The sequence below is a fragment of the Pungitius pungitius genome, chromosome 3 (genome assembly GCF_949316345.1).
Source record: "Pungitius pungitius chromosome 3, fPunPun2.1, whole genome shotgun sequence".
In the NCBI taxonomy this organism is placed as follows: Eukaryota; Metazoa; Chordata; class Actinopteri; order Perciformes; family Gasterosteidae; genus Pungitius; species Pungitius pungitius.
The window spans coordinates 6,564,697-6,590,499 of record NC_084902.1 but is presented as its reverse complement, the minus strand read 5'-3'; the positions used below and the strand labels follow the sequence as shown (position 1 = coordinate 6,590,499).

Genomic DNA, 25,803 nt, shown 5'->3' with positions numbered 1-25,803 from the left:
TTTACATAATTTTTTTTCTTTTTCTTTCCTGCCTCTAAATGTCCATCCCTCTGTCAAAGGAAGCATTTTCTGCATGTGTTTAAAGGGTAAAAACTAATATAAATATAAATAATAATGAGAAAAGGAGGGAGGACAGCAGATGAAGCTGTGACTGATGAAGTATGCAGGTGTATACAGCACCATCATAAGCTCAAATGAAACCACTTAACAGAGATGCAGTGATTGAGAGAGAAAGGAGTTTTGGGACCGAGTTTGGAGGAATAAGGCAACCATAGAGAGTGTGTGTCGGGGGGTGCAGATGCTGTGGCAGTTTAATGTGTCTGTTGGGGCAGCAAACAGATACCTTACCACGGTATTATTCAATTAGACTGAGGCTTAGCTGCAACACATGTTGAGTGTTAAAAAAAAGAGGCTACATTTCATTTTGTAAATCCAAATTGATTATTTACAAAACCGATGGTCTTTTGAACAAAAGCGCCCTAATAGTATAATACTCTAATATAATTATACGTAAATTGCTTCGCATAATTTAACTACAATATTTTTGATATTTTGATGTTGTTCTGCAGAGAGGATTTATCCCCAGAAATGGAGTTGCTTCGAGGAAACACTGTGTTCAATCTCGAACATTTTGAATCGACTATTTAGATTTATTCTGCTGTGATACCGAACTATTAAATCTTTTTAAAACCCCTGAGCAATGTAAGACTTCATAGGAGTTTTATTTTTATTCACCCACACTTCCACTATCCTGGTAAACCATTTGGTTCCCATGCAAAGGGCCATGTGCATGCAATCCACTAGGCAACCAGACTTACCATAGTTGCACACACACACACACACACACACACACAGCAAAACATATATAGTATACCCAAATAAACACTTAGCCTTTCTGCGGGTGTCTTTGCATAGACGAAGGCTTTTATTTCATTGTGACTTCCTCTCTGTTCACATGACTCTGTATGTTTTTTGTTTACATGTCAAAAGTGGGCCGGGAAATAAATAATTCATACATTTGTATAGCGTGCTGTGTATGGATGTGTGCTGTGAATATGGACTCAAAATGTGTACCTGTGAATAACCACTGTGGAAAGAAGGTCCCATGCTTTATTTTGGGCTGTGACTATTTTATATGGCACTGTAGTGCCAAATCCATTCGAGTTATATGAGAGAATATGACCTGGTCTACATTGGGGTATTTGTGTTTTTTTTACCTGTGGTATGTAGTTGCGCCTCTCTTGGCAGACAGCATGGAACCAAGCCAGACAGAACAGAGACTGGGCTCTGGCCAGGATACCTCCTGGACACAAACAATCAACAGCATGTCAAAACCAAAATAACTACGAAAAAGTCTCATTACAACTATCTGTGTTTTATTAACCTTGAGGGCAGTTATCTCTTATTTTTCAGTAACCAGAATACAACAGAAAGGGCTGAGTTGAGATTCAAGCATGCTGTGTTCAGCTGTGGATAGACGGAGCTGAATATTGTTTTGATGCCTGTTCCTGTTTATTTTCTGTCCCTGAATCTGCAAGCTCGCTGAGATCTATGTGTTCAAAGTAGTCGTAGCATGAGCTACTAATTATGCACTGAATTTTAACTATTTATTTACTGTAAACTAAAACAAGGCGGAACGTATTGAAGCTTAGGGACCTTGCAGTTGATTGTTTCGCTTAAATGGAGCATGTACGGTACTTAAGATATAAAGCAGGGACATCACTGCAAATTCACACAACAACGTTAGTCGAGACGCTTGCGGCTTAGAATAAAAGCAAATTAGTGGCAACTGACATCATTCAGGAAAAGGAAGAGCCAACCTTTACTGATCTGCTCTGGAGTCCACGATTCATATGTTCTCAATAGATTTTTCTTCAACCCAGGAGGAGCCTGTAGATGGCAAAGGAAAGGGATGTTCAATGCATGTTCAGATCAGAATGTCTAAAGTCCTGTGATAAAGAACACATGGGATGCATTTAATATAATAAGCTTATGTGATATGATATGTGATGGCTAGGTCGCACAAGGAAAAAGCCACAGCCGCGATCTTAGGTAGAATAAAACAATGATGTCATAGTAACAAGGCAGCTTGTGTTATTCGGAAACAATGTGGCTGAGTTGTAAGCGCTGGGTAACAATTGATCTGGCATGACCAAAAGTGTGATTCCCAAATTCCTGTTATCAAATGTGTGTGCTTAGCTGGACCAAAAAGAATCCGTGAAATCAATCTGGAAAGTATATCACGGTGTTTTCTTTCATGGTTTGGTTAGTGTTCAAGACAGCTCAAATTTGACATTTTACAAATGGAAAAAAACAACATTTCTCTCAATACAAAATCCACATATTACTGTAGAAAAAACGGAAGCACATCGTTTCCAAAAGAAAACTTGTGCTGTTTAAAGAATGTGTTCCTTCAGAAAAAGAAGAGTTTACAAAAAAACGAAGGAAAACATTGTTCAGTGTGGGACACCCTGTTAATTGCCACTTATGTTCCTGTTGTACTGTACTTACGTTAGCATATTCTCTATATGAGTCAGCACATACTATGTATCTGTACATTAAAATCCTTTGGCAACATAATGCTCTATTTGGACTTAAAACAATAAGCATACATTTACATAATTTTGCACATTTGCTGAACATTTGGTACTACCATCTGGAGATTTTGAAAACACAGTCGGTAACACATATGTACTGAATTACTAAATTGTAACAAACTTGGCAATATCAGTTTGTGTGTAAATAACATTATTTGTTGAAGCATATTTGCAAGATGTCTTTTTTCAGTACCATTTTACATGCTGAATTTTACTAGTTTCATTTTTAGGGTCAATCATGCTGTGTCACATACTTTACATGTGTATGTACAGTATCTACAAACTGTACATACACATGTATAACAGGATGTCATCAACATAAGTGATCCAATCCTGAACAAGGTTTTCTTCCTTATGGAAAAATTCTTTAAACAGCGGGTTTTTCATATTAAAAGCACTGTTTGTCAGCCCTCTTAATAAGATATAAATCCGTTGCCCTTGTTTGGTGCCTCAATGTTGTCTGAGCAGTGCAGTGTTTTTCTAGTGGCACAAGGCTTTCCTTTCACTCTCATCCTAAAATAGTCCAGATGTAACATGCACCTACTTCTTTTTCAGAATGTAGGTTTGTATCTAAAGTATGTCAATACTGTTAATTTTTTCAATAAAAGTCTGAGTGTGTCTGAGAGAGAAAAATGGACAGACCGACACACACACACACACGCACACGCACACACACACACACACACACACACACACACACACAGAATGCTTGACTACTGAAGCAGCAAACCCCTCGTTCATAACTGTCATCAGAAGCACACGGAGCCCTTAAACACGCATGACTAACATATAAGCTGCCGGCTTCTTCTTCTCCTTCCATAGGCGTTATATAGGCAGTGGCTGAGAGACACAAGCGGGTGACTATGCTGTTTGAGTGGGAGTGAATGCTTATGCCATCCGTTTATGAATGGTTGAATAATGTATAGTCTTCAAAGCTTAAACTACATTTAATATATAAAGGAGAAAGGACACATAAGTTCACATAACCATTCAAGGAAATATATACATAGTCTACATGTGTACATGCGTTGCCCGCTGGTTAGACAGACATGAATGGAAGAGATTCACAAGAAACAGCAAAGGTGTTGTGTAAAATGGAGTCAGATCTATGCTAGCCAACACTAAAGCTTATCTGTATGCGTATGGTGGTGAATGTTTGTGTCTGAGGACCTCATAAGTGATCTTGAGGCTGGACTGCAGCAGTATGGGAGGAAATCTGGGGTGAACCTCCGCCGTCAGCCAGAGACGGAAGCCGGCTTTGGGATGGAGCACATTTAACTCCTGTGGAGGAAGGACAGAAAAGATATTAGAAACAATATTGTGGCGAGCTTGGCCAGATGAACGAGACAGGAGACTGGTATTAATTTTGCTGCCCTTCCTGTGTTTCATACACCGCACGACCCCAGGAAATAGACACTTTATTAAGGCGTCGAACTAAGAACTTCACCCACAGCCATACCAAGTTGGGTCATGGTGCCCACACTCCTACACATTAAACTGTAACAAAACATCAAACATTTAATTAAAACATTAAACAGTAACATTTGAGCACAACATAACAGACCCTAGAAAACACACATAATCTTAAACACCAGAACATCAACATAACAGAAATGCATCTAAGGATTGTCCCATCATGCAATGCGCCCACCAGCGCCGCCCAACTCGATCCGCCGCTCCGATCGCTACATAGCCCCCACCTGAGGGGTCAGTTGTCCTCAACGACCCCATCACCTAGCACAAAGTCTCTCCAACGTCCCGGTAGACGCCGTTGGCGTACAGGCCGTCGTCGGCTTGCAGACGGCACATTTGGGGAACCACTTGTACCAGCACATGGTCTGCAAACGTCACTGTCCTCTCCAACCGTGGGCGGAGCTAGGGGGCGGTACGGTGAAAGTCTGTCCCGGTGTAACACCACTGTGCGTCCCCGGCCAGGCATGCGCACCCGGTACACCACCTCCGACAGGCGTTCCAAAATCTCGCCGGGCCCTTGCCAGTGGCTGCAAAGCTTGGGGGAGACGCCCTTCTTCCGGACTGGACAATACACCCAGATCCGGTCCCCGGGTATGAGTGCTTGCCCCCGGCCCCTGGTGTCATAGGCTCGTTTCTGCCGCACTCCGGAGCTGGCCTGGGCCTGGCGAGTATAGTCATGGACCACCTGCAGGCGATCCCTCAATCGACGACAGTAGTCCATCGCTGTCCCTCCGCTGATCTCGGGCTCGGGGGGAGCCCCAAACACCAAGTCGATTGGGGTCCGTAGTTCTCGCCCAAACATGAGGGCAGCAGGTGTGCATCGGCTGGACTCCTGGACAGCTGTCCGGTAGGACCACAGGACCAATGGTAGGTGGCGGTCCCAGTCACGCTGGTGTTGGCTGGTGAGGATAGCAAGTTGGGTGGCTAGCGTGCGGTTGAACCGTTCCACCAAGCCATCACTCTGGGGGTGCAGGGGTGTCGTCCTGGTCTTGCTCACCCCGAGCCGACGACAAACCTCGCTGAAGACCTGGGACTCAAAGTTTCGCCCTTGGTCGCTGTGCAGCTCAGCGGGGGCCCCGAAGCGGGCAAACATCTCCTCCACCAGTCTCTCTGCAGTCGTGATGGCGCTCTGATCCGGCACAGCATAAGCCTCGGGCCACTTAGTGAAATAGTCCATGGCCACAAGGACATAACGGTTGCCAGAATCCGTGACCGGAAAGGGCCCAAGAATGTCCACTCCTACTCGCTCCATCGGAGCCCCCACCAGGTACTGCTGCAATGGGGCATGAGAGCGCTGGGTTGGCCCCTTCTGGGCAGTGCAAAGGTCGCAGCAATGCACATACAGCTCAACGTCCCGTCGACAGCTAGGCCAGTAGAACCGTTCTCTGAGGCGGTAGAGAGTCTTGGTATTCCCATAGTGCCCCGCCCCCACCGAGCCGTGGGCAAGCTTCAGGACTTGGGGGCGGAGTGTGCGAGGCACCAGCAATTGTACAAGGTCGCGTCCTCTTTCGGGAGCCCTCCACCTCCGGTACACCACCCCGTCATGGAACTCGAAGTTACCCCACTGCGAGTGGTAGGCCTTTACCTCGGGCCCCAGTGCTGATACCACAGCCCACTCGGGGCGCTGCCCTGCTTCCAGCCAACTTCTAACTAACGCCAGAGTCCCGTCCTCTTTCTGCTGCTGCTCCAACTGCAGGCTTGTCAGTGGGAACAGGTCTGCTTCGTTGTCAACCGCCTGCACCATCGTCACTGCTGGCATTGATTGGTCCTGTTCCTCCTGTCGCTGACAGTAACGGCACTCGACAGCCTCGCAGGGGCGTCTGGAGAGTGCATCGGCATTGCCATGATGTCGCTCTGCCCGATGCTGAATTTCAAAATCATGCTCTTGTAGGGCCTCCAGCCATCGAGCAACCTGCCCTTCCGGATTTTTGAAATTCAGGAGCCAAGTGAGCGAGGCATGATCAGTGCGGATCAGGAAGTGGCTGCCGTGCAGGTATGGCCGGAAGTGCTGTAGCGCCCGGACCACCGCTAGCAGCTCACGTCGTGTCACACAGTAGTTCCTCTCCGCCCGGCTCAAGGATCGACTGAAGTATGCCACTGCACGTTCCCCCTCGTCCCCGTGTTGGGAAAGGACAGCCCCGATCCCCACATTGCTGGCGTCAGTGTCCACAATAAAGGGCCGGCGGGCATCAGGGTAGGCAAGGATCGGGGCTTTGGTTAGCGATACCTTGAGTTGGTTGAAAGCTACAGTGCAGGTGTCATCCCAGAGGAATGGCTGGCCCAGGTTAGTCAGACGATGGAGGGGACTGGCAATCGAAGCAAAATCTCGGATGAAGCGCCGATAGTATGACCCCAGGCCCAGGAAACTTCTCAACTCACTGACGTTAGCTGGGGTTGGCCAGTCCTTTACTGCAGTCACCTTTGCTGGGTCTGTAGCTACACCACGAGCACTGACAATGTGGCCCAGGAAAGCTGTTTCCCTTGTTAGCAGTCGGCACTTCGCAGGGTTGAGTCGCAACTGGGCATGGCGGATGGCATTGAAGACTTCTTGGAGGTTGATAAGGGCTCTGTCAAAGTCATTGGCATGTACCAGCAGGTCGTCGAGGTACACAACGCAATGATTCCGGGGAATGCCCGCCAGCACCCTTTCCATCAGCCGCTCAAATGTAGCCGGCGCGTTGCAGAGTCCAAATGGCATGACGCGGAATTGCCACAGCCCTTGCCCGATGGTGAAGGCGGTCTTAGGTCTTGCGTCGGGGGACAGCTCTACCTGCCAGTAACCGCTGCGCAGGTCAAGGGAGCTGAACCAGCTGGACCCCGCGATGTAATCGAGAGCATCGTCAATACGAGGTAGGGGGTACGAGTCTTTTTTGGTGACATTGTTGAGACGTCGATAGTCCACACAGAACCGCCAGTTGTTGTCCTTCTTCCTTACCAGTACGGCCGGGGCTGCCCATGGACTGTCCGAGGGCTCAATTACTCCTGCAGCAGCCATCTCGCAAATTTTCTCCTCTGCAGCTTGCTGCTTACTGAGGGCCAGTCGATTGGGCCGCAGACGGATGGGCTGTGCAGAGCCGGTATCGATGGAATGCTGGACCAGCCCTGTCTGCGTGCAGTCTTTGTCTTTTGCCGCAAATATGTCCATATAATTTTCCAGAAGGCACTTCAACTGATGCTGCTGTTCAGGGTCCAGGCCAGCACTGCTGCGCTCCCACAAATCACGGACGGCTTCCACAGTCTCACTGGAGGAAGAGACAGCTGGTGCAATGGAGGCAGCCAAGGTGGCCTGTGGATGTGCAGGGCCACTGGCGATGGACGGCATAGGTGGTGGTGCGGCCCTACCGGACTGGAGTGCCACAACCTCTGTGCCAAGGGTGATGGTTTCTCCTAACACGTTGACACAGGCACCCCAGCGGGTCAACAGGTCCAAGCCGATGATACATGGGTCCCGAATATCAGCAAGCCAGAACTTGTGCACCAGCTCCTGGGCCCCAGCCTGGACTTTCAGTCTCTTGGTCCCTCTCATGCCAGCTCGTTCCCCCGTTACCGTGAGCATCTGAGTGGTGGTTGTTGACCAAGTCTTTGGGAGGTCTCCGCTAGTACCAGGGAGGATGCCAGGTCGTACCAAGGAGATGGTGGACCCAGTGTCGACCAGCGCCCGACACGGTTGGCCATCCAGTTTGCAGTTCAGGTACAGCCCTTCAGTGTGTCCGAGGCGGCCGACTAAAGTGCATCGGCCATGGAGGGGGGCTGGAGGCCGGAATGGTGCACCCCTCGCTACACCATTCCTCTGTCGTTTCCCGCTGGTGAAGTGACTCTGGGTTTCGGAGTTGGGGCTGGGCAATTTCTGGCTATGTGACCCGGTTCGTCACAACGACAGCAGCGGTCAGTAGGCTGGGGGGGACGCCGCCTGGGTGCTGGAGGCCAGGGCTGCATTCGTTGTGGTGGAGGCCTCACCTGACGGACCTCTTCTGCTTCTTCTTCCTCGTCATAATCGGTAAGCCTGACGCATGGCTGTTGGTGGAGAGTTCTTTTCTGGCTGGGCCATGCGGTGAGTACTCCCTCTGCTCGTTCAGCCTCGTGGAGTGCATCACCGAGGGTCTGGGGTCTGATGAGAGCGACATGCTGACGCAACTGCTCAGGTGCAAGTCCTCTCAGGAAGGCATGGAGGGCTAGTTCTTCTTGTGCCGCTGCTTGGAAGTGCGGGTAACCCAGTCGAGCGTGTAGCTGCACATCTGCTGCGAAGGTACCCAAACTTTCTTCTCCTTGGCGGCGGCGGCTGGCTAGTTCCTCCCGGCTCTGGTCAACAAGGAGCCGCTGTCCAAATCTCCTCTTTAACGCCATTTTTAGGGCCTGTAGGTCCCCTTGTTCCGCTGGAGCTAGGTCACGAAGCACCTGCACTGCCTTGCCTTCTAATGCTAGGGCTAGATGGGTGGCAGCCTCTTCGCTGTCCCAGCCGCTGTGTTGGGCTGCTAGATGGACTTGTGACAAATATGGCTCCAGCTGTGTCGTCCCATCGTATTTGGGTAGTTTGACTGATGTCCTTGGCTTGATTGAGGAGCCTTGTAGGCCAGGGGTGAAGACCCGTGGCTGGTCGGGGGTGTTGGTAGGTAGCAGGCCCTCGCTGGTAGTAGCCGTCCTGGGCAGTCGAGGGTCTTCCGTAGCCATGGGTGGTGGGTGAGGCCTTGAGACGTTCCCCTGCTGGCGTAGCCGTCTGGTGCTGCAGCCATCAGGGAGGGCTAGGCGTTGTCCATCCTCATTAGACTCCATCTTTTGCCGCATCAGGCTTCGCAAGTGGCCCTGGGTCTGCCCTAGGGCCCTCTCCAGCTCTTCAATCTCCATCTCCATCTGCATTCTAGTAGCTATATCCCACTTCTGACACCAATGTGGCGAGCTTGGCCAGATGAACGAGACAGGAGACTGGTATTAATTTTGCTGCCCTTCCTGTGTTTCATACACCGCACGACCCCAGGAAATAGACACTTTATTAAGGCGTCGGACTAAGAACTTCACCCACAGCCATACCAAGTTGGGTCATGGTGCCCACACTCCTACACATTAAACTGTAACAAAACATCAAACATTTAATTAAAACATTAAACAGTAACATTTGAGCACAACATAACAGACCCTAGAAAACACACATAATCTTAAACACCAGAACATCAACATAACAGAAATGCATCTAAGGATTGTCCCATCATGCAATGCGCCCACCAGCGCCGCCCAACTCGATCCGCCGCTCCGATCGCTACAATATTACCTCAGGAGAGTAATATGAGACCGGGCTACTTGTGGAGATATTTTTTTCCCACATGAATACATACCTGTTGTATTTTAAATGAGAATATTTTCTCATCAATTTGAACAACTAGGAAGGAATTGAGCTTTTGGTTGCACACATTGTTCAGAAACTGCATCAGGCTACTTATGGCACAATGTTTTTTCCCCTGTTGTTGATATGTTTATCATAGTTATGGTACATGGATATATTCATTTATTCAACCAGTTTCATACCGTGCGGTCCCATAAGCTCCATCTCCACTACAAAACATCCACCTTAACGTCCATAAATTTATTTTTCTCTCCCTCCCTGTCTCTTTATTCAATTTCCAGCTTTCTTTCTCTCACTTCTCCCCTTAAATTCCTTCCCCCTCTCCTTCTATCTTACTCAAAGACTTGTGACTTGTGTTTATAAATAGCACACTGGCACCTCAGGGTCTAGTGTCATCTGATTGGGTATTCACATGAAAGTACACACACACACACACACACACACACACACACACGCACGCACGCACGCACGCACACACACACGCACACACACACACACACACACACACACACGCACACGCACACGCACACACGCACACACACACAGGATTGTAATCAATGTCTTTCTGCATCATTTGGAAGCAAATTAGTTCTTTTGGAAGCACAAATGGTCACAGAAGGAACTCCCTCGAAGAAAACCCTGCTGTCTCCCATTGAGTGTGTATATACACATGTGTGTGTCTTCTCGTGTGTATCCGTTTGTGTCGTCAACAGAATTCCAATGGAGCAAATTATTGAGTGAAGATAAAAGAGAGACACATAGGGATGTTTGCACATGGGCATCATTTTTTGTTGTTCTATTGTTCAGACATGTATCGCGTGTAAAACACAGACACAGTGGGATAATAATAATAATAATACATTTGTTTTTTTAGAGCTTTTCTGGGTACCCAAAGATGCATTACAATGTAAACAAAATAAAAATGTAAGGGAAACATACACATAAGAGAAAGACAGATAAAAACAAAAGATAAAAAAATAAAAATAAAACAAATTTAAAAAATAGAACTGGAGAATACTGGAGAATGTGTCATGTAGGGGCTAGCATTTGATTTGAGGGCTTGTTTGAATGATGATACGGTGGGGGCCTGGCTGATTTCGATGGGGGGGGGGGGGCATTCCAGAGGGGAGGTGCAGCAGCTGTGTTTTGAGCAGAAGCCAGAATGGAAGGGTTTGAAGGACATTGAGGTGGGACTTGAGTTGACTATGGACAGGTAGGGGAGGTTGGAGATTGGTCGGTGGTTGTTGGGAATGTCGGGGTCGAGACAAGGGTTTTTCAGCACGGGGGTGACAGCAGCGTGCGTGAGTGAGGGGGGGGAAATGAAACCAGAGGACAGTGAGGAGTTGATAATGTTAGTGATTAGAGAGGAGAGTGAGGGGAGGCAGGCCTTGACTGAGGAAGAGGGGGTCAAGGGCACAGGTGGAGGTCTGTGGAGGAGCGGAGAGGTCCGTTTCAGTGATTGGGAAGAATGAGTTGCATTTGCTGGTGGTGAATGAGGTGGAGATATTGTCCATGGGTTTGAGAAGCTTGGTGGAGAAATGGTGGCGCAAGGTTGGCGGTTCAAATCCCGGCTGCCCCATGGGCCTTGTCAAAGTGTCCCTGAGCAAGACACTTGACCCCTAATTGCTCCCCAGGCAAAATGTGACGCGTGGGATTGGATTTGGATAAAAGCGTCAGCTAAATTACATGTAATGTAAAAGTAAAAGTAAAAACCAAATTTGATAATGGAGTAATAAGAGGCACGAGCGGTGTCAAACTTTTTAGACCTAAAAGGTAACTCCTGATAGAATACTACCACAATGATTTGATGAATACTATTATTAATGATTTGATGAATACTATTAAATAAATCACAATAGATATAATATGAGGGACAATATGTTGTGTATATAAACAAAAAAACTCTACAGTAAATACACCTGTAATTGTTTTAGATGGGCCTGATTGGCAGGGAGAGACACATTTAGAGTCATCTATCCCTTGTGGAGGGAGTGATGTGAAAAATGAGAAACATAAAATCACGCAAGTGGAAGAATTTGAGTGGACAGGGATGAGAAGACATCTGCACTGCCATCTTCAATTATGAACACTGACCGCTCTCCTTTGCTTTCTGTCTTCCCTCTTTCTCCTCTCGCTGACTGACCAACCGGTTTTGTGAAGGAGGATAGTGCAGACGGAACAGTTGGAACATTTTGAAACTACACTTGAGACTCAGCAGACGGACCCAGCTAAAGAAACAAAGGCAGATAGTAAAACAATCTCCACCTGCCTGCTGAGGCTCAGTTCATCTTTACTTATTTCCCTCCTTTTACATTTACTGTGTCTTCACTCTCCCTTTCCTGTGCTCCGCGCTTCGCTTGTTCCCCTTGTTGAGTCAGTTTCAAGCTCTATGCTAAGACGTCAACCTCATCGAAGGTTGGGCCGATGAAACAATGAGAAACGGGAAAGGACAGAAGGAGGTTTAAACAATGTAAGGAAAAAAAAACTGTTAGTGTTAAGAAGAACTGATAGTAAAGGTGGAATCAAATTGCAATAATCAGAAGAAAAATGACATAATGAGAGAAGAGAGAAAAGTAAGCAGAGAGAGGGATAAAAGCAGAGGAGGATATCCGTAACAAGTTAAGGTTTAAGTCACAACTGGAATGGAGGGATCTCAGGCCAACCCTGTAGAACACAGGCGCACCTAAACACACACACACACAAAAAAAACATGCACATACACACGCATACTCACTCGCACACACACACACACACACACACACAGGCCAATCACTGCCAACAACTGTGCCTCTAAGTGAGAAGTGACCTACCACAGTGACACAGCAGTAAAAAGAACCCCAGGAATAAATACAAATAATCACAACAACATTGACACAAATTAACCCTACAACCGTAATGTGAAGTACATTAACACATATACGATAAATAGACCAGCTACAAGGGCCCTATAGATGAAACATAGAGATACGCACACACATGAATGCACATGTGCGCAGAGACCAACAAATAAACAACACGCATTGGAAACAACATAACACACAACAGAGTCTAATATGGGCTGACAGGTGAAAAAGATAATTGTGTGTACGTGCAGGCAAAGGACAGAAGGTAATTTTAGATAAAGAAATCTGGGCAGCCACCAGAATGCGTTGTTGTTTTCCTGTGTGTGTGTGTGTGTGTAGCAGTGTTGTGATATCCTAGATAAACACTGAGAAGCAGGATGAAACAAGAAATAACACACACATTCCAGCATCCGCCGGTACAGAAAATCTCACCACACACAGACCATACACACACCCACACACACACACACACACAAACAGATTACCTACTTTTTCCAGCAGCGGTAGCCATGTAGTGACAAGGTGAAGGTTTTTCAGGCAAAGCCAGTTTCCATTCTGGGAAGCTTCTCTGAGTGTGGCTAAGGCTACATCGGCCTGTCCCTGACCCATGGAGATCTAGGCAGACAGGTTGGGAGGAAGGAGGAGAGCCAGTGGGATGCAAATTTCTATTCTCCATCGGAAAGTGACAGATCATTTTATAACGTGTGAGAGGAGAGTTGCCTACTTAAAAAGAAAAACATAGATCACACATAGACCAAAACAGAAAATATTACTTAAGTTGTAAATAATATCTATTAAAGTAATTAAAAAAATTACAACTCAATCGGTATTTAAGACACATGTCGGGCTAATCAATACCAGCCAATGTTTTTGAGGAGGTGTACTAACAATATATTAAAGGATGCCAAGTGCAGGCACAGTGTTCTAAAGGTGTTTTGAATGATAAAGCGATTGATGAACTCCACTTGCAGATCCCCAGCAAGAGCTATGCTTCAAAACTGCGTTTCAATACAACATTCAACAAGTCGTCTCCTTTTTCAGAATTTACATTTAAAACTGATCTTTGTATTCTATTGGAGACATTTTCCTTGCATTGGTTACATGCCATGACCAATACTATTTAATTGTGTTCGTCGTTACCTCGTAATAGTTGTCCCTGCCGGTAGTTTCTGCTGCTAGTTCGGCTAGTTCCTGGGAGGGGTCTGCCCCCGGCGAGATGATGATCAAAACAGGCTCCCATTCCAGTGTCTCAGTGTAGAGACGCCGCAGGTTCAGAGGAGGGGGTGAGAGCTCTTTCATACCTGCAGAGAAGAGTACGGGGAGTTGGAAAAAGAAGGGAGTGTGTGTGGGAATGACTGATCTGTGTTCCAACATTGCATTTGAAGTTGATGTGTTTCTCAAAGTCAGAGTGAGTGGAAGTACTGCAGAAGGGAAGGGCAAAAGGCCCCAAAACAGTGGGAAACAAGAAGTCGCTGTAAGTGACGGTATGTAGCGGCAAAGGGCCGTAAACTGAGGGGAGATGGCGTAGAAAGAAATGACAGAGAGATAGCGGGAGGGCATGAACAGGGAGGGGCAGACATTGCCTAAAGGGGAATGACAGGGAGGAGAGGTTGAGAAAAAAAAAAAGATTAAAAAACTAGAGGAAGGAGAGGGAGAGCAGAAGGGCGCCGTTGATGAGCAACAACTGAGAGGGCACAAGAGGAAGAGAGCGAGTGAGAGAGATTAGGCGCGCATTGTGCTGTGCATACTGAGTGCTAGGTATGCAGCAGTATTCACCACACATAGCAGATGAATACCTTGTCAGCCCCCTGGTGTAGAGAAACTAGGCTCTTTGTTCCTGAGTGCATGCGTGTGTTTTCTCACTGAGCACTAGGCTCTAATCCTGGTGTAACACAGGGAGTGATATACCAGATACGAGTTAATGGTGACACACAAACCTGCAACACAAGCTCACACAGTGTGAGCGGCTTTGTTAGAGATTCCTCTGTGACGTTATTCACACGTGTATCAGCAGCTATCACTTTCAGACACACACACACACACACACACACACAGCTTTTTGGGTCGCGACGACTGTCCCGGGCCTGAAAACTCTTCTGGGTGTCTGCTGCCAAACTAAATCTGCAGGCACGCGCACAAGGTCTCGGTTGAGAACATCCCAGAGCGACCTTTTGCTGCATCCCCATGGCAACTCAAAGAAAAAGTCATCCAACCACATGGCTCGGGATGTCTTATTACCAAAAGGTTGCATATACAGAACGTGTGTACAAACAGCGACACGAGTACCTTTGACATGGGCAGATAATCAGCATTCCTGCTGCAAAGCAGAATCCTGTGTCTGTGAACAGCAAAGTTTCACCTTGGAGTTTATGACCCACAATCAGTGCAAAGAGGAGCCTCCCTATGGTTGAACACTGATTAAAGGAAGAAACACTGACAGGCTAAGAATTAATGAGAGGACACTTGGTAGAACAGAAGAGGACACTTGGTACGGCTCTGCATATTGATGGTTAAAACAAAAAAGGTTTTCTTCTTAGCTGGTTGATATATACGAAAAAACAACTGGAAGAAAAACTTACTGGAAGACACCCAGAGATGCTTTTTACGTAGATGTGAAAAAGGGTTGGTATTTTTGAAAAGTAATGAGAGCATTCCAGTGAAGGAACACAAGTGTGTGTGTGTGTGTGTGTGTGTGTGTTCACCCAGGCATGCTTGTGTGTGTGAGCAGTGCCCAGGCCTGGACTGGAGGGATTGAGTCAGATTAGCAGTAAGAGGATTACAGACCATGCCTCATTAGCATACTGATTTACTGCCAAAAACACATACACACAAAATCATCTTCTGTCCTGTTGTTTTTTTATAAATCTGTGTGTGTCTCTCTTTCTCTCTCTTTTCCCACTCTGTCGTTCAGACACACACACTGTCCCCGACGCCGTGCACATCCACCTTCGATCAATGGGTTCCCTTGGCGTTCAAGGAGTTTAAGAATGATCTCTTTATCAAGATGCTGTCAGGGTGTTTTTTGTTTTTGTGTGTGTGTGTTCTACTTGAACTGACCGCAGACAGACCGCAAACAAAAAAGATACAAAATAGTGACACGTGTGCTTTTGGAGTATAGCTCAAATAGAAAGACAGACGTGTACTAATTTACTTCTCCAATATTGGACAAAGGCTCTCACACAGTCACAGCCTTGTGATCTGAACCTTGTGAGTTTCAGCAACACAACGGGCCGGAATTACGGGACAATGAAAACCACACAGAATGAGTGTAGGAAGTTTTTGCTCAGTCAATGTGGTGCAAATATAAAATCACCTTCAAAAGATGGAAACCCATAAACACAGATAGGCACACACACACACACACACACACACACACACACACACACACACAGAGAGAGAGGCTGGAGTGTGGCTCTCAATGAGCCAGGGTTATTATTAGAACTATGGAGCAGCTGCACAACAGCTGACACTTAGTTTCAGTCAATAGCGCTTTTGCTATCAGTGGGAAGCAAGGCAGTCGGAGTACGATCATCAAAGTGCTCCCTCTCGCCCTCTCTTTTTTCTCTATCTTCTCCCGTCCATACACTTCTGTTACCAACTTTTTTTTTTTTCTGCTATGGTTCTTTTGAACGTCATATTGAAACTACTTGTGAAACAATTCTAGAGTGTTTAGTTTAAATAAAAGGGGAATGGTATAAGGATTCCACTACTGCTGTCAAAAGCAGTGTAAAAACAGATAAAAAAAAAAGAAGCTGTTTTTAACCACACGGGCGGCATGGCAACCCTGCACGGTTTGCCTTGATATTTGATAGAAACATTTGTGGTTGCCAGGGGATTAATATCAGTAGCTTTGGCGATCCCTTGACTTAAACATCTAGCATCAATATGAGGATGATAATATGAGCATTCACTTTCATCTCATCTTTGTTGGTTTTCCTCGTATTCTCTGACGTACACCACACTTTCACTGCACTGACTACACAGACCGACTACCCAATACACTGCATTTATTTTATTTTATTTTAGATATGGTCTTGTGTTCCCTTCCACCGACTCTCCCAGTCTTTTTTTCGAGGCTTTAGTGCTGGGTCAAGACACAAAGCATCTGGGGCTGATTATAGCCTCTGTGTGAGTAATTTGGTGAGCAGATAAACTGTTGCAGCCGAGTGTGCCGACTGGATTGTTATTAATTTTGCCTTTGATTGATTTAAGGGTCTGTTGCTGTCGGCGGGGAAGGCTGCGTGTCTCTCTCATAAAGTGAAGGTCATGAGTTCAACCGTCACACTTTTTTTTTTTTTTTTATTGCCGTTGCTATGAGTCATCCCGTCCCCCCCATTGCCAGAGTGAGAGCTATGTCCATATTCTTGGCAAGAAGTCAATTACGCTTCCAGTGGGTGTCGGCCTCTGCCAGGGTTGTCCCCCGCCATTTGTCATTGTAATAGACAGATGTTGGAGGGGCAGCTGGGGGGGGGGGGCAGACTGTCCTGTTTGAAGACCGCAGAATTGCTTCTCTGCTCTTTGCATATTATACGATTATTTTGGCTTCATCGGGGGCTTCGGCGCGTACTGGGGTCGGGTTACGCGGTCGGGGTTTTGCGGTCGAGTTGAAGGCGGTCGAGATGTCAACAACTCCAAGTGTGAGGATAGCCGCGGTCTACTGCCAGATAACGGTGTATCGGGCCGTTGTGGTAAAGAGGGGTCTGAGCAGCAAGGAGAAGCTTTCCGATAGCCAGTCAAGCTCAGGTCCAAACATCGATTGTGTTCATGAAGTGACTGAAAGAAATAGACTCTACGTGGGGTGACTGGGCTCTTTCCTTTGATTGTAGCCTCCGTGTGAGTAATGCAGATAAACCGTATGTCACGGTTTGGGTCTGCTTGTCTTATTTTGTAGCTTTCTTGTGTCTCGTGTCTCTGGGTAACTTCACTTCCTGTCCTGTGATTGCCTGATTGCTTCCACCTGTGTCCAATCACCTGCACCTCCCTTGTGTATTTAAGCCCTGTGTGCCAGTTGTCCTTTGTCGCGTCATTGTCCATGTCAGTCCTGGTTTGTGCACGTCCGTTCTTTGGCTTCGGTTTGATTTTGTTTGGTGAATAAAGAGCACCTTCGGTAAACGTGAATCCTGCGTTTGAGTCCTGCCTTCTTCGACCTGCACCAGCACCCGATACCTGACACCGTACTGACTGGACTGTTTTAGTCTGAGTCGAGGTGGCCTTATTGGTGCAGTAAACAGTGCGTCGCTGTCAAAATCTGAAGGATGCGAATTATATCCTCACTTTAGACGGGTTCCTTTTAAGTAAAATGAAGTGCATGTACACCTGCAATAGAAAAAAATAACAGTAGTTTGAACGTTCCAGTAGGCGTTTGAAAACTGCTACAACCAAGTATCAAGGACCAAGGACCTTTAGAAGAATGAAACACAGTAGGTGTAAGATCATTGATGTATTCCTAACTTGTAACTAATAAAGTTATTCCACAGTTTCAAACTAATTTTAAAGGTCGTTTCACAGCATGTCAGTATCTTGGGGAAGGCATTTTATTAAAATGAATCTCCTGCAGATCAACAGAGTAAATCATTTTGTGGAAAAAGTTAATGGGACAAACAGTGTGTCCCTAAATCTGAATGTTTAAGAAAAACTGCCTTTGAGATGAATACAGCTAACAAAAATAATCAATATTGATGGGCCACTATTAACTGATGACATAGTTAACTCATTCGGTTTTGCTGTCAATAGATACTGAAAGAGAAAAATGTAAATTCTATTTTGGGGTGTTTTCTCTCATTTACATAAGGAATGTTTGGTCTCGAGTTAATGTTTATTCCTAATGAATATTCATATGACAAAGATGCTGCAACCAAAGCACATACTTTCCCCAAGGTTAACACACCCAGAAAGGCTTTTTAAAATGCATGCGTGTAGTTGGTATAATTTTTACTGACAAAAGCAGATGCAGGACCAGAGAATAGTGTGTTCTTGTCTTGAAAATACATAAATTGTTTACCACAAATGAAACCTGAAGTCACGTCATAAATGTTGTGTTATTGGAGCTGATACAAAGGCCGATATTAACAATTTTAATTCATATGACGGATTTGTATTTCCAATGAGATGACCACGGATGAATACTTAGGCCACAACATTGGACAACCCAGAATTTACTTTGCAGAGTCAGCTGAGGTCTTGGCACATGGTTTCATTTAGTACATTTGCAAATACAATGTTTTTTTTTTTTATTGCATGCTTCATTTGTCTGGAAAATGACTTATGGTATCAGCGCCTAATGCCACAGGCAAGCTGCGTAAAAACTGCCAAACATGCCAACACACACACACACACAAACTAACATTGCAGGACAGATAAATGTAAATGCTTTTGTTCACTGCAAAGAAATCCTATATGGCTAATAAAAGCAGGACCTATAAACCTAAAGCCATCAGGAGTTAATTAGCATGTTTTGTTACGCAGCTAAAAATGAGTTCCATTCACATACATTAACTTCCCCATATCAGTTTCACCTGACATCAATTAGCAGCCTTCCATATACTGCAGTCAGAAGCAGACACACAATACACCATTAGGATTATCTGGACTGAATAAATGGGTTCATTAAGCACAATTAATACTGTGTGTGTATGTGTTTGCCAGTATTGGAGAGAGAAAATGAGAAAATAGAACAGACAGAGACAGACGCTATGTGTTTGTGTGAGTTTATGTAGAATTGACTCAAGGTAAGTGACATCTCTGTGCAGTAAAGATACATCAAGAGGAGGGATGAGAGGTCTATCGGTAGGGGGGGGGGGGGGTTACATCATGGTTAAGAAGTAGACAAGTGTGGCTCAGAGATCCAACACAAACGCTCTGTTTGTTCTGGAAGACTTTGCTTGAGTGGAATGTAGTTTTGTCTTTGTAATCACTCTGAAAGCAAATATTTACTGAACATTCATCTGAACAAAACCTGAAGCTCGTCAATTGTAACTTGCTGTGTACAAGGCAGAGGATCAGTTTGTATGCCTAAAAATCTGGAAAACACTGAAACAAGGAAATGTGTGTAATTTGTTCACATGATGCTATAAAGGTCTGGCAAAGTGACAGCAAATATGGCAGGAAGAAAAACCTTGTGAAATATCAACGAAGACAAGAACCATTTGCAGAGCAGTTAAGTGTCAAGTGGGCAGCATAATTAGGCAATGAATGTGATTTATCTGTTGTAGCTGTTCAGTGGGACATTGTGAATGATAAGTTATTTAATTGACGTGCATTCTTGTCCACGTCAGTAGAACGACCCTGAGATTAACTTCAGGCAATTTAGGCAACACTGATGAAAATGGAGAAAAACAAGTGGAGAGCCGTAACACTTACCAAGGGCCTGGGTGGCAAACGCCGCCATGGCGCTCTGTAGTCGGTCTGGTCTGACTGCCTGAACCAATAACAGCTGGAGATGGTAGAGGGAGGGGAAAACATTAAAACCTTATAAAACAGAAAGTCATTACCACTCATGTCAAACTAAATTGTTTCATATTTTGTTTCAAAAGAAAACCAATTACAAGACATCACGACACACAACCAAAATCAAATTCAGAGTGTTCTAGATGACCATTTTGGTGATTTTTCTTGAAGGACACACAATAAAGTATGCTATGAAGTCAATTGTCACGGTTTAATGTAAATACTTCACTTAAGTGCTAAACATATTTGTAATATTTATATCAACATCAGTGAAATGTTTTTTGCCCTAAAATGAGGTAGAAATACACAATGTGTTGAAGGGTTAGCAGGTGTATCGAATATAGCCTACACAGAGGAATTTGGCAAAAAATCGGTGTAAAAAAAGCAGGAAATCTTTTTTAAGCAGAAATGTGTGTGTGTACTGTGGTCTCATTTGAACTATAGTAAGTAAATCATTTTGTTATGTTTCAAAAAAGAGCCCATATGAATAATAAATTGTGGCATTATCTGCACTCAAGCATGATCGGCTCTTCCCTGACCCACAGACTAATTATACAGATTTAGCAAAAATCGGCTGACTGACAGAAAACCAATCAAATAAACCTGGAGGAGAACAGAACTGTGAGTGTAGACCTTTGACGTAGTCTGTATATCATTAAACCATCTTCCATTTGGCTGATGAAAGGAGTGTTTTTGTTATTTAAAGCTGACCTGCTGGAAGGGAGAAATCTTCTTGGCAATTGAGGACGGGATTTCCTGTTCACACTGCGAGCTCCGCGAGAAGGACAGCCAAAGGTCTGAGTCACTCAAACACAGGGACTGGTGCAGCGCCGGGAATGTAGCCTGTGAAAGAGAGATGGCAAAAGTTGAAAGGACGAAAGACAGGTGGAGAAATAATGTTCGATAAATATCCGCTCTTAAGCTCAGTAGGCACTGCTTTACTGGCATTCTACCCAAGTCAAATTAAGCTATTATTAGTAGAAACCAAATCAAACAATAAATAAATAAATTGCATTTGCAGCTGATGGTTTAATTATATACAAAGTTCAAGGATGAGTTTGATTGTAATTCATTGTGGTTACTTTTAAAATGGCCACTGCACTTTGCCTCTCCTGATCAATCCAAGTAGGGAAGTCCTGCCAAGAAAAAAGAGGTTTAGTTCCAATACAAGACATAGAACTTTTCTCAACAACAAAAAAAGCTGCTCTCTTACCTCTTTCTTAAACATTTCTCCTACAATAGATCCAGTGAATGCATCCCATTCCTACAGGAAAGAGCAGTGTGAACATTTGGCAGGTCCAAGGCTGAAATTAGGTGTCACTGAACACATTATTTATGCAATACTAAATACATATACTATAATCTATAAATATACTCACATTCTCCTGAAAGAGTTCAGGGTACATGCCTTTCACAAAGTGCATAGCAAACATCAGCTGGTCAGCCTGCGACGGGGACAAAAAGGAGAGAGATCAATAAACTGTAATATCTCACATAAGATCACATGATATTCTGCTCTGCTTAAAAATGCGCCCTATATAATGTATTTCTGTGGCCTGGACGGGCTACAAAACCCATTGTAATTCTCTTCAGTTACAGGATATTATTACTGATTCTCTAAATTCAATAACAGACAATAAACCCATGATGTTCCCCTTTGAATACAGCCACGCTTTGCTGAACGTATGTATATCTCATCTTCAGCACTAAATAACTGACACATACATAATAGAATGTAGTGGACAGTTGTGTTTGGTTAAATGGCAATATTTCAAATGAGTGAGTTAATGTAATCAGTTTGTCTATTCACAATACCTGCAATCAGTGCAACCAGATGTGAGCATTATTACTGAAAAATAAGGTACATTTTGCAGACTATAGTCTATATAGGAAAACCTTTTCTGCAAACACGGTCGCAATAATGATTCAGATGATTCATTACCAGATGGCATTAAACCCTGATAGCCACAGAGTCAGCACTCAAAAGTGAACCAGCATCTTACAGTCAAGAGAAGATTTAGATCCCCGGGAGTATTTCACATCCAACCTTAGAGTGCATCTAAAACTACATTCTACTAGTAACAATACTAAAGGAACACTTGAGGCATAATGCTTTTTGTGAGCATGCGTTAGAGACCATTGGTCAGTGGACATTGCTATGTTCTTGTCTCCTGACCACTGAAAGCTCTTCAACTCTACATGTCATCGGTCAGCCAATCACACGCATTTTTACCCGGATGAGAGAGCCTACCGTGGAAGCTACCCCATCAGGACCCTAACTCACTATTCACACATCACAGGCACGTTTTGGGTGTCTTACTCTAGGGGCCGTCGACATGGACTAGCAGAACCAGGGATCGCAGCCCAATCCTCTGATTGAAGGACGACCCATGTCCCAATCATTTACATTCACCGTTTGGACAGATTAACTTCACTTCGATTTAAGCGTCTTTGAGACTACTATAAAGCACTATATGAATCCAATTTATTATTATTATTATTAGTTTCCTGGCAAATCATTCATGGCCCCCTAAATCCAGAACTGGAATCATTATGTAGAGAATGATAGGAAAGCCGGATTCATTCACATGCAAGTAAATCCAATTTAGCAACATCCCTTTAAAGGGTTATAACATTATGTACTCATGGTCTTCTTAAAATATAGGCAGGGCATTATGAGCTTTTTAATTGTTACATTAACCACAGGCATTAGATTATGAGTTGTTACACCCTCTTGAGGCAAACTTGCAATTCATCATTTTGAAAAACCAAGCAGTATAGGAATACAAATATTGTTGATCAGGACACTTGTCCTGGAAAACTTTTAAAAATATAATGTTCTCTCTATATGTAAAATAACATGAGCAAACAAGTTTAAACACATACATTTTTTATGATTGAAAATGTTTTATATATTTGATTGGATTCTTTAACGTTGACGTGTCTAGCCATGCTCAATCAATACCTTATTAAGCTGAATGAGCTTGTGGTGGAATTTCACACATATAGAAAAGTCTGAGTGCGTACCGTGGCAGCGTAAATTACAGATATTCCAAAAATATGTTAGCTGGTTTTGCAACAAAGACGGATACATTATGACATTTTCAAATATAGATTTTCTGTTCTAAACAGTCTATTCTCCCATTATTTTGCCCTAAATTGGTGTTCTTTTTTGCTAATTATTCACCTTATAATTGTATTTAAACCCACCCCCCTTGAAGTTATGTCTTTTGTAGCACAGATAGGTGCTGTTGACACGAGCACTGATAATGTAGTCCAATGTTTGCGCTGCTAATGACTGGACTGTCTACACATTTGTGTGTATGCATCTGTGTGCAATTGCTGGGTATATAGCGTATAAGACGTGAAGCGTATAAGACGTGAATCAGTTAACAACCGCCCGCAATCTCCGCATGAAATGTTTAATACCATTCCGGTAACACACAAAAGACAGAGAAATTACATTTACCATCTACTGCCTGATCGATATAACGACTCTGTTGGTCAATATTTGACACTTCATTACTGTGTTAGTTGCAGAGGTTTGACTGTGTACGTGTGTAAAGGTATGTGTTTATCTGATTGTGCATTCCAAAGAATCAATAATACAACTATACTACTACTTTATGTTGCGAATCCACAAAGATAACATAGCATCAGCAGGAGAACAACTAACCCTGTTATTAGTGAACCTGCTAAAAGAATTCTGATTGGCTAAAAGGCAACACATAACATATTTGGATATTAATGAGATTAAGGGAACTAAGGCAGGAGCATCTGATCCTACCTCATCTTACATCACATTTTAGGTTAGAGATGATCCAAACCATATGTTGTTTTATTTCTGTACATAAGTGTGTGTATTACCTTGAAAAGCGACCGGCAGACATACTCGTACACCATATTCTTTAAGCTGGCCTCCAAAGCAGCAATCCTGGCTTCAGTATTATCTGCCTCCTGAAATGCACACACACATACACAAACGCATGTATACATGGACAAAGGGAGGGAGAGGTTAAACTGCTGAGATGCGGTTCGATGAGTATAATGTCACATAAGCCACAGAAACAAAAAGGCACACAGTTAACATGTCTCATTTCATTATTTTTCTCTGACACAAAGAGAGATCAGGCTTGAAGCCCCCCCCCCACCCCCCCCGGGTGTTGGTGGGAATTGGTGATCCTCTTTAAGAGTCTTTTAGGAACGAGTGGGACAGCAGTAATACCGTCAGATAATGTACGGAATACAAAACATCCCAAAAGGCAAAAAGGTCAGAACAGAGGGAAAGAAGATCGATAATGAAACAAAAGCTTAGGACCACGAGAATCAAACGCAGGCGGAAATTGCCAGAGAAATGCAGGAATATGCTGACAAGAAAGAGAATCTCCAGATGGATTTCTCTCGTCTCGTATTTGCAGTCCAGCATTTATTTTCCTCTGTTCTTCTGTGTTTGAGGTTTACTGCAAGGAGTTATTTCATGTAAAACCCTGTTTAGTGAGTGCAAGTTGGCTCTTTGTGTGTATAGTTTGTGCGTATGAACTTGAAGGAGGACTTTTGAGTGTGTTATGACGGACGTGAGAAGTTTAAATAGCAAATCAGACTCTTGTTACATATTTCAACTATAAATAAAATATTCTGACCGCACTCACTGAATGTGTCCACGAGCTTCCCTGCATGTACACACACACAAACACGCAGTCACAGACACACACATATGCAAACGTAACAGCGGTGACAACCTGCTGCCTGGTGACATTCTTGGATGACAGCACTGGCTCTAACAACCCACACAGGATTTGAGGAATTAGTGCTCAATCTCTCAACCCCAATGTCTGTGTGCGAGTGTGTGTGTGTGTAGGTGAGTGTGTGTGTGTGTACACTCTGGTTATCAGAGAGTGTTTAGGGCTCAGATGGAAAACAGCAGTGTGATAGATAGTCTATGATGCTCTCCAGCTGCACAGGTTAGACTGAGATAAACTCACTGAAAACAAAAAAGAGAAGAAGAAATAAATCACGCTGAGGTGAAAGGAAATAGCATCTAGAAAGTAAAATCGAGTTAAATTCAGTTTGTCAAAAATAAATTACACTAAAATGATCTCAAACATCATATATGAACTGCCTGCATTCATATGTACCAATTTTACAAAGAGGATAATGTCTATATTTTTTTGGGGGGGGGAATTACTGACCCCATGAGTTAAGCCATGAGTTGAGCTGTGATTGAATATACTGTTCAAGCTTGAATCAAATTTAAGGGAGCGTAGCCTTGTTATTTTAAGTGTTAAAGATTAGAGTTTGACTTTCAATACCAATAAACAACTTCTAATGCCGTGAAACCGGGTCTCACACAAGCTCCATTGTGTGTGGGTGTTTTTGTTTATCATTTTAATTATGTGTTCATTAGTCTAGCTACATGAATATTTTGCATTAAAGGTTACTGTTGTGCTTGCTGAAAATGGACGCATTATACAAGTTGAGTCAACCAATCACCTTCTTGGCTTGAAGAGCCCTTTGGAAGAGGCGCAGAAAAGACGCAAGGCTGAAGCGGTACATGTTGTTGATCTTCGACAGGTCTGTGATGACAAAATACATCTTGCTGGCACTCTCTGCAAGCGGCAGGTAGGCATCCCGCTCCTGCAATAAAAAAAGAAGGGAGGTGTGAAAAAGAGGAGAGAGAGAGAGAGAGAGAGAGAAAGGGGCACAGCAAGTCCAGAGTTACAAAGACACCACCAATGGAGGGATCATAGAAACGTATACGGCTGGAGAGGGAACCAGAAGACAACACAATGTATGCTGAGACAGGAGGTGTGAGAGAGAAAGAGTTTAATTTAAGATAAATAAATAACAACAACAGAGGGAAATTGCTAAACAGTTCCGGTGTAACACTGCGCCCTACAGGAGGATTTTGTAATGAATCTACAGTGGCTCCTTGCTTGTGCAACTATGAAATCCAGTCTTTTTTCACAAAATGCAGCTGTGAGCTTGTTTATCCGTAGACCACTCAAGTGAGCTAAAATGCTTTGGCCCAAATACTTGATAACTGTGCATAGTATCAGGATTGCTTGAGGAAATTATACAAAAGGGGAGTCATCCTGCATTTGCAGACTGG

General features: G+C 44.2%; 1 protein-coding gene across 1 annotated transcript in view; it reads right to left on the bottom strand.

Annotated features, from left to right (window-relative positions):
* The window catches only part of dync2h1 (dynein cytoplasmic 2 heavy chain 1), an 83,619-nt gene that overhangs the window by 15,386 nt on the left and 42,430 nt on the right, over positions 1-25,803 (bottom strand). Inside the window, exons 74-85 of the mRNA XM_037463853.2 lie at positions 25,185-25,328; positions 23,562-23,651; positions 21,074-21,139; positions 20,908-20,958; positions 20,777-20,830; positions 20,406-20,537; positions 19,608-19,680; positions 13,389-13,549; positions 12,738-12,863; positions 3,768-3,878; positions 1,821-1,890; positions 1,218-1,303 (exon numbers count right to left, since the gene is read on the bottom strand). Coding sequence (XP_037319750.2) covers positions 1,218-1,303; positions 1,821-1,890; positions 3,768-3,878; positions 12,738-12,863; positions 13,389-13,549; positions 19,608-19,680; positions 20,406-20,537; positions 20,777-20,830; positions 20,908-20,958; positions 21,074-21,139; positions 23,562-23,651; positions 25,185-25,328 — 1,164 coding nt within the window. The remainder of the gene's footprint in view (positions 1-1,217; positions 1,304-1,820; positions 1,891-3,767; positions 3,879-12,737; positions 12,864-13,388; positions 13,550-19,607; positions 19,681-20,405; positions 20,538-20,776; positions 20,831-20,907; positions 20,959-21,073; positions 21,140-23,561; positions 23,652-25,184; positions 25,329-25,803) is intronic.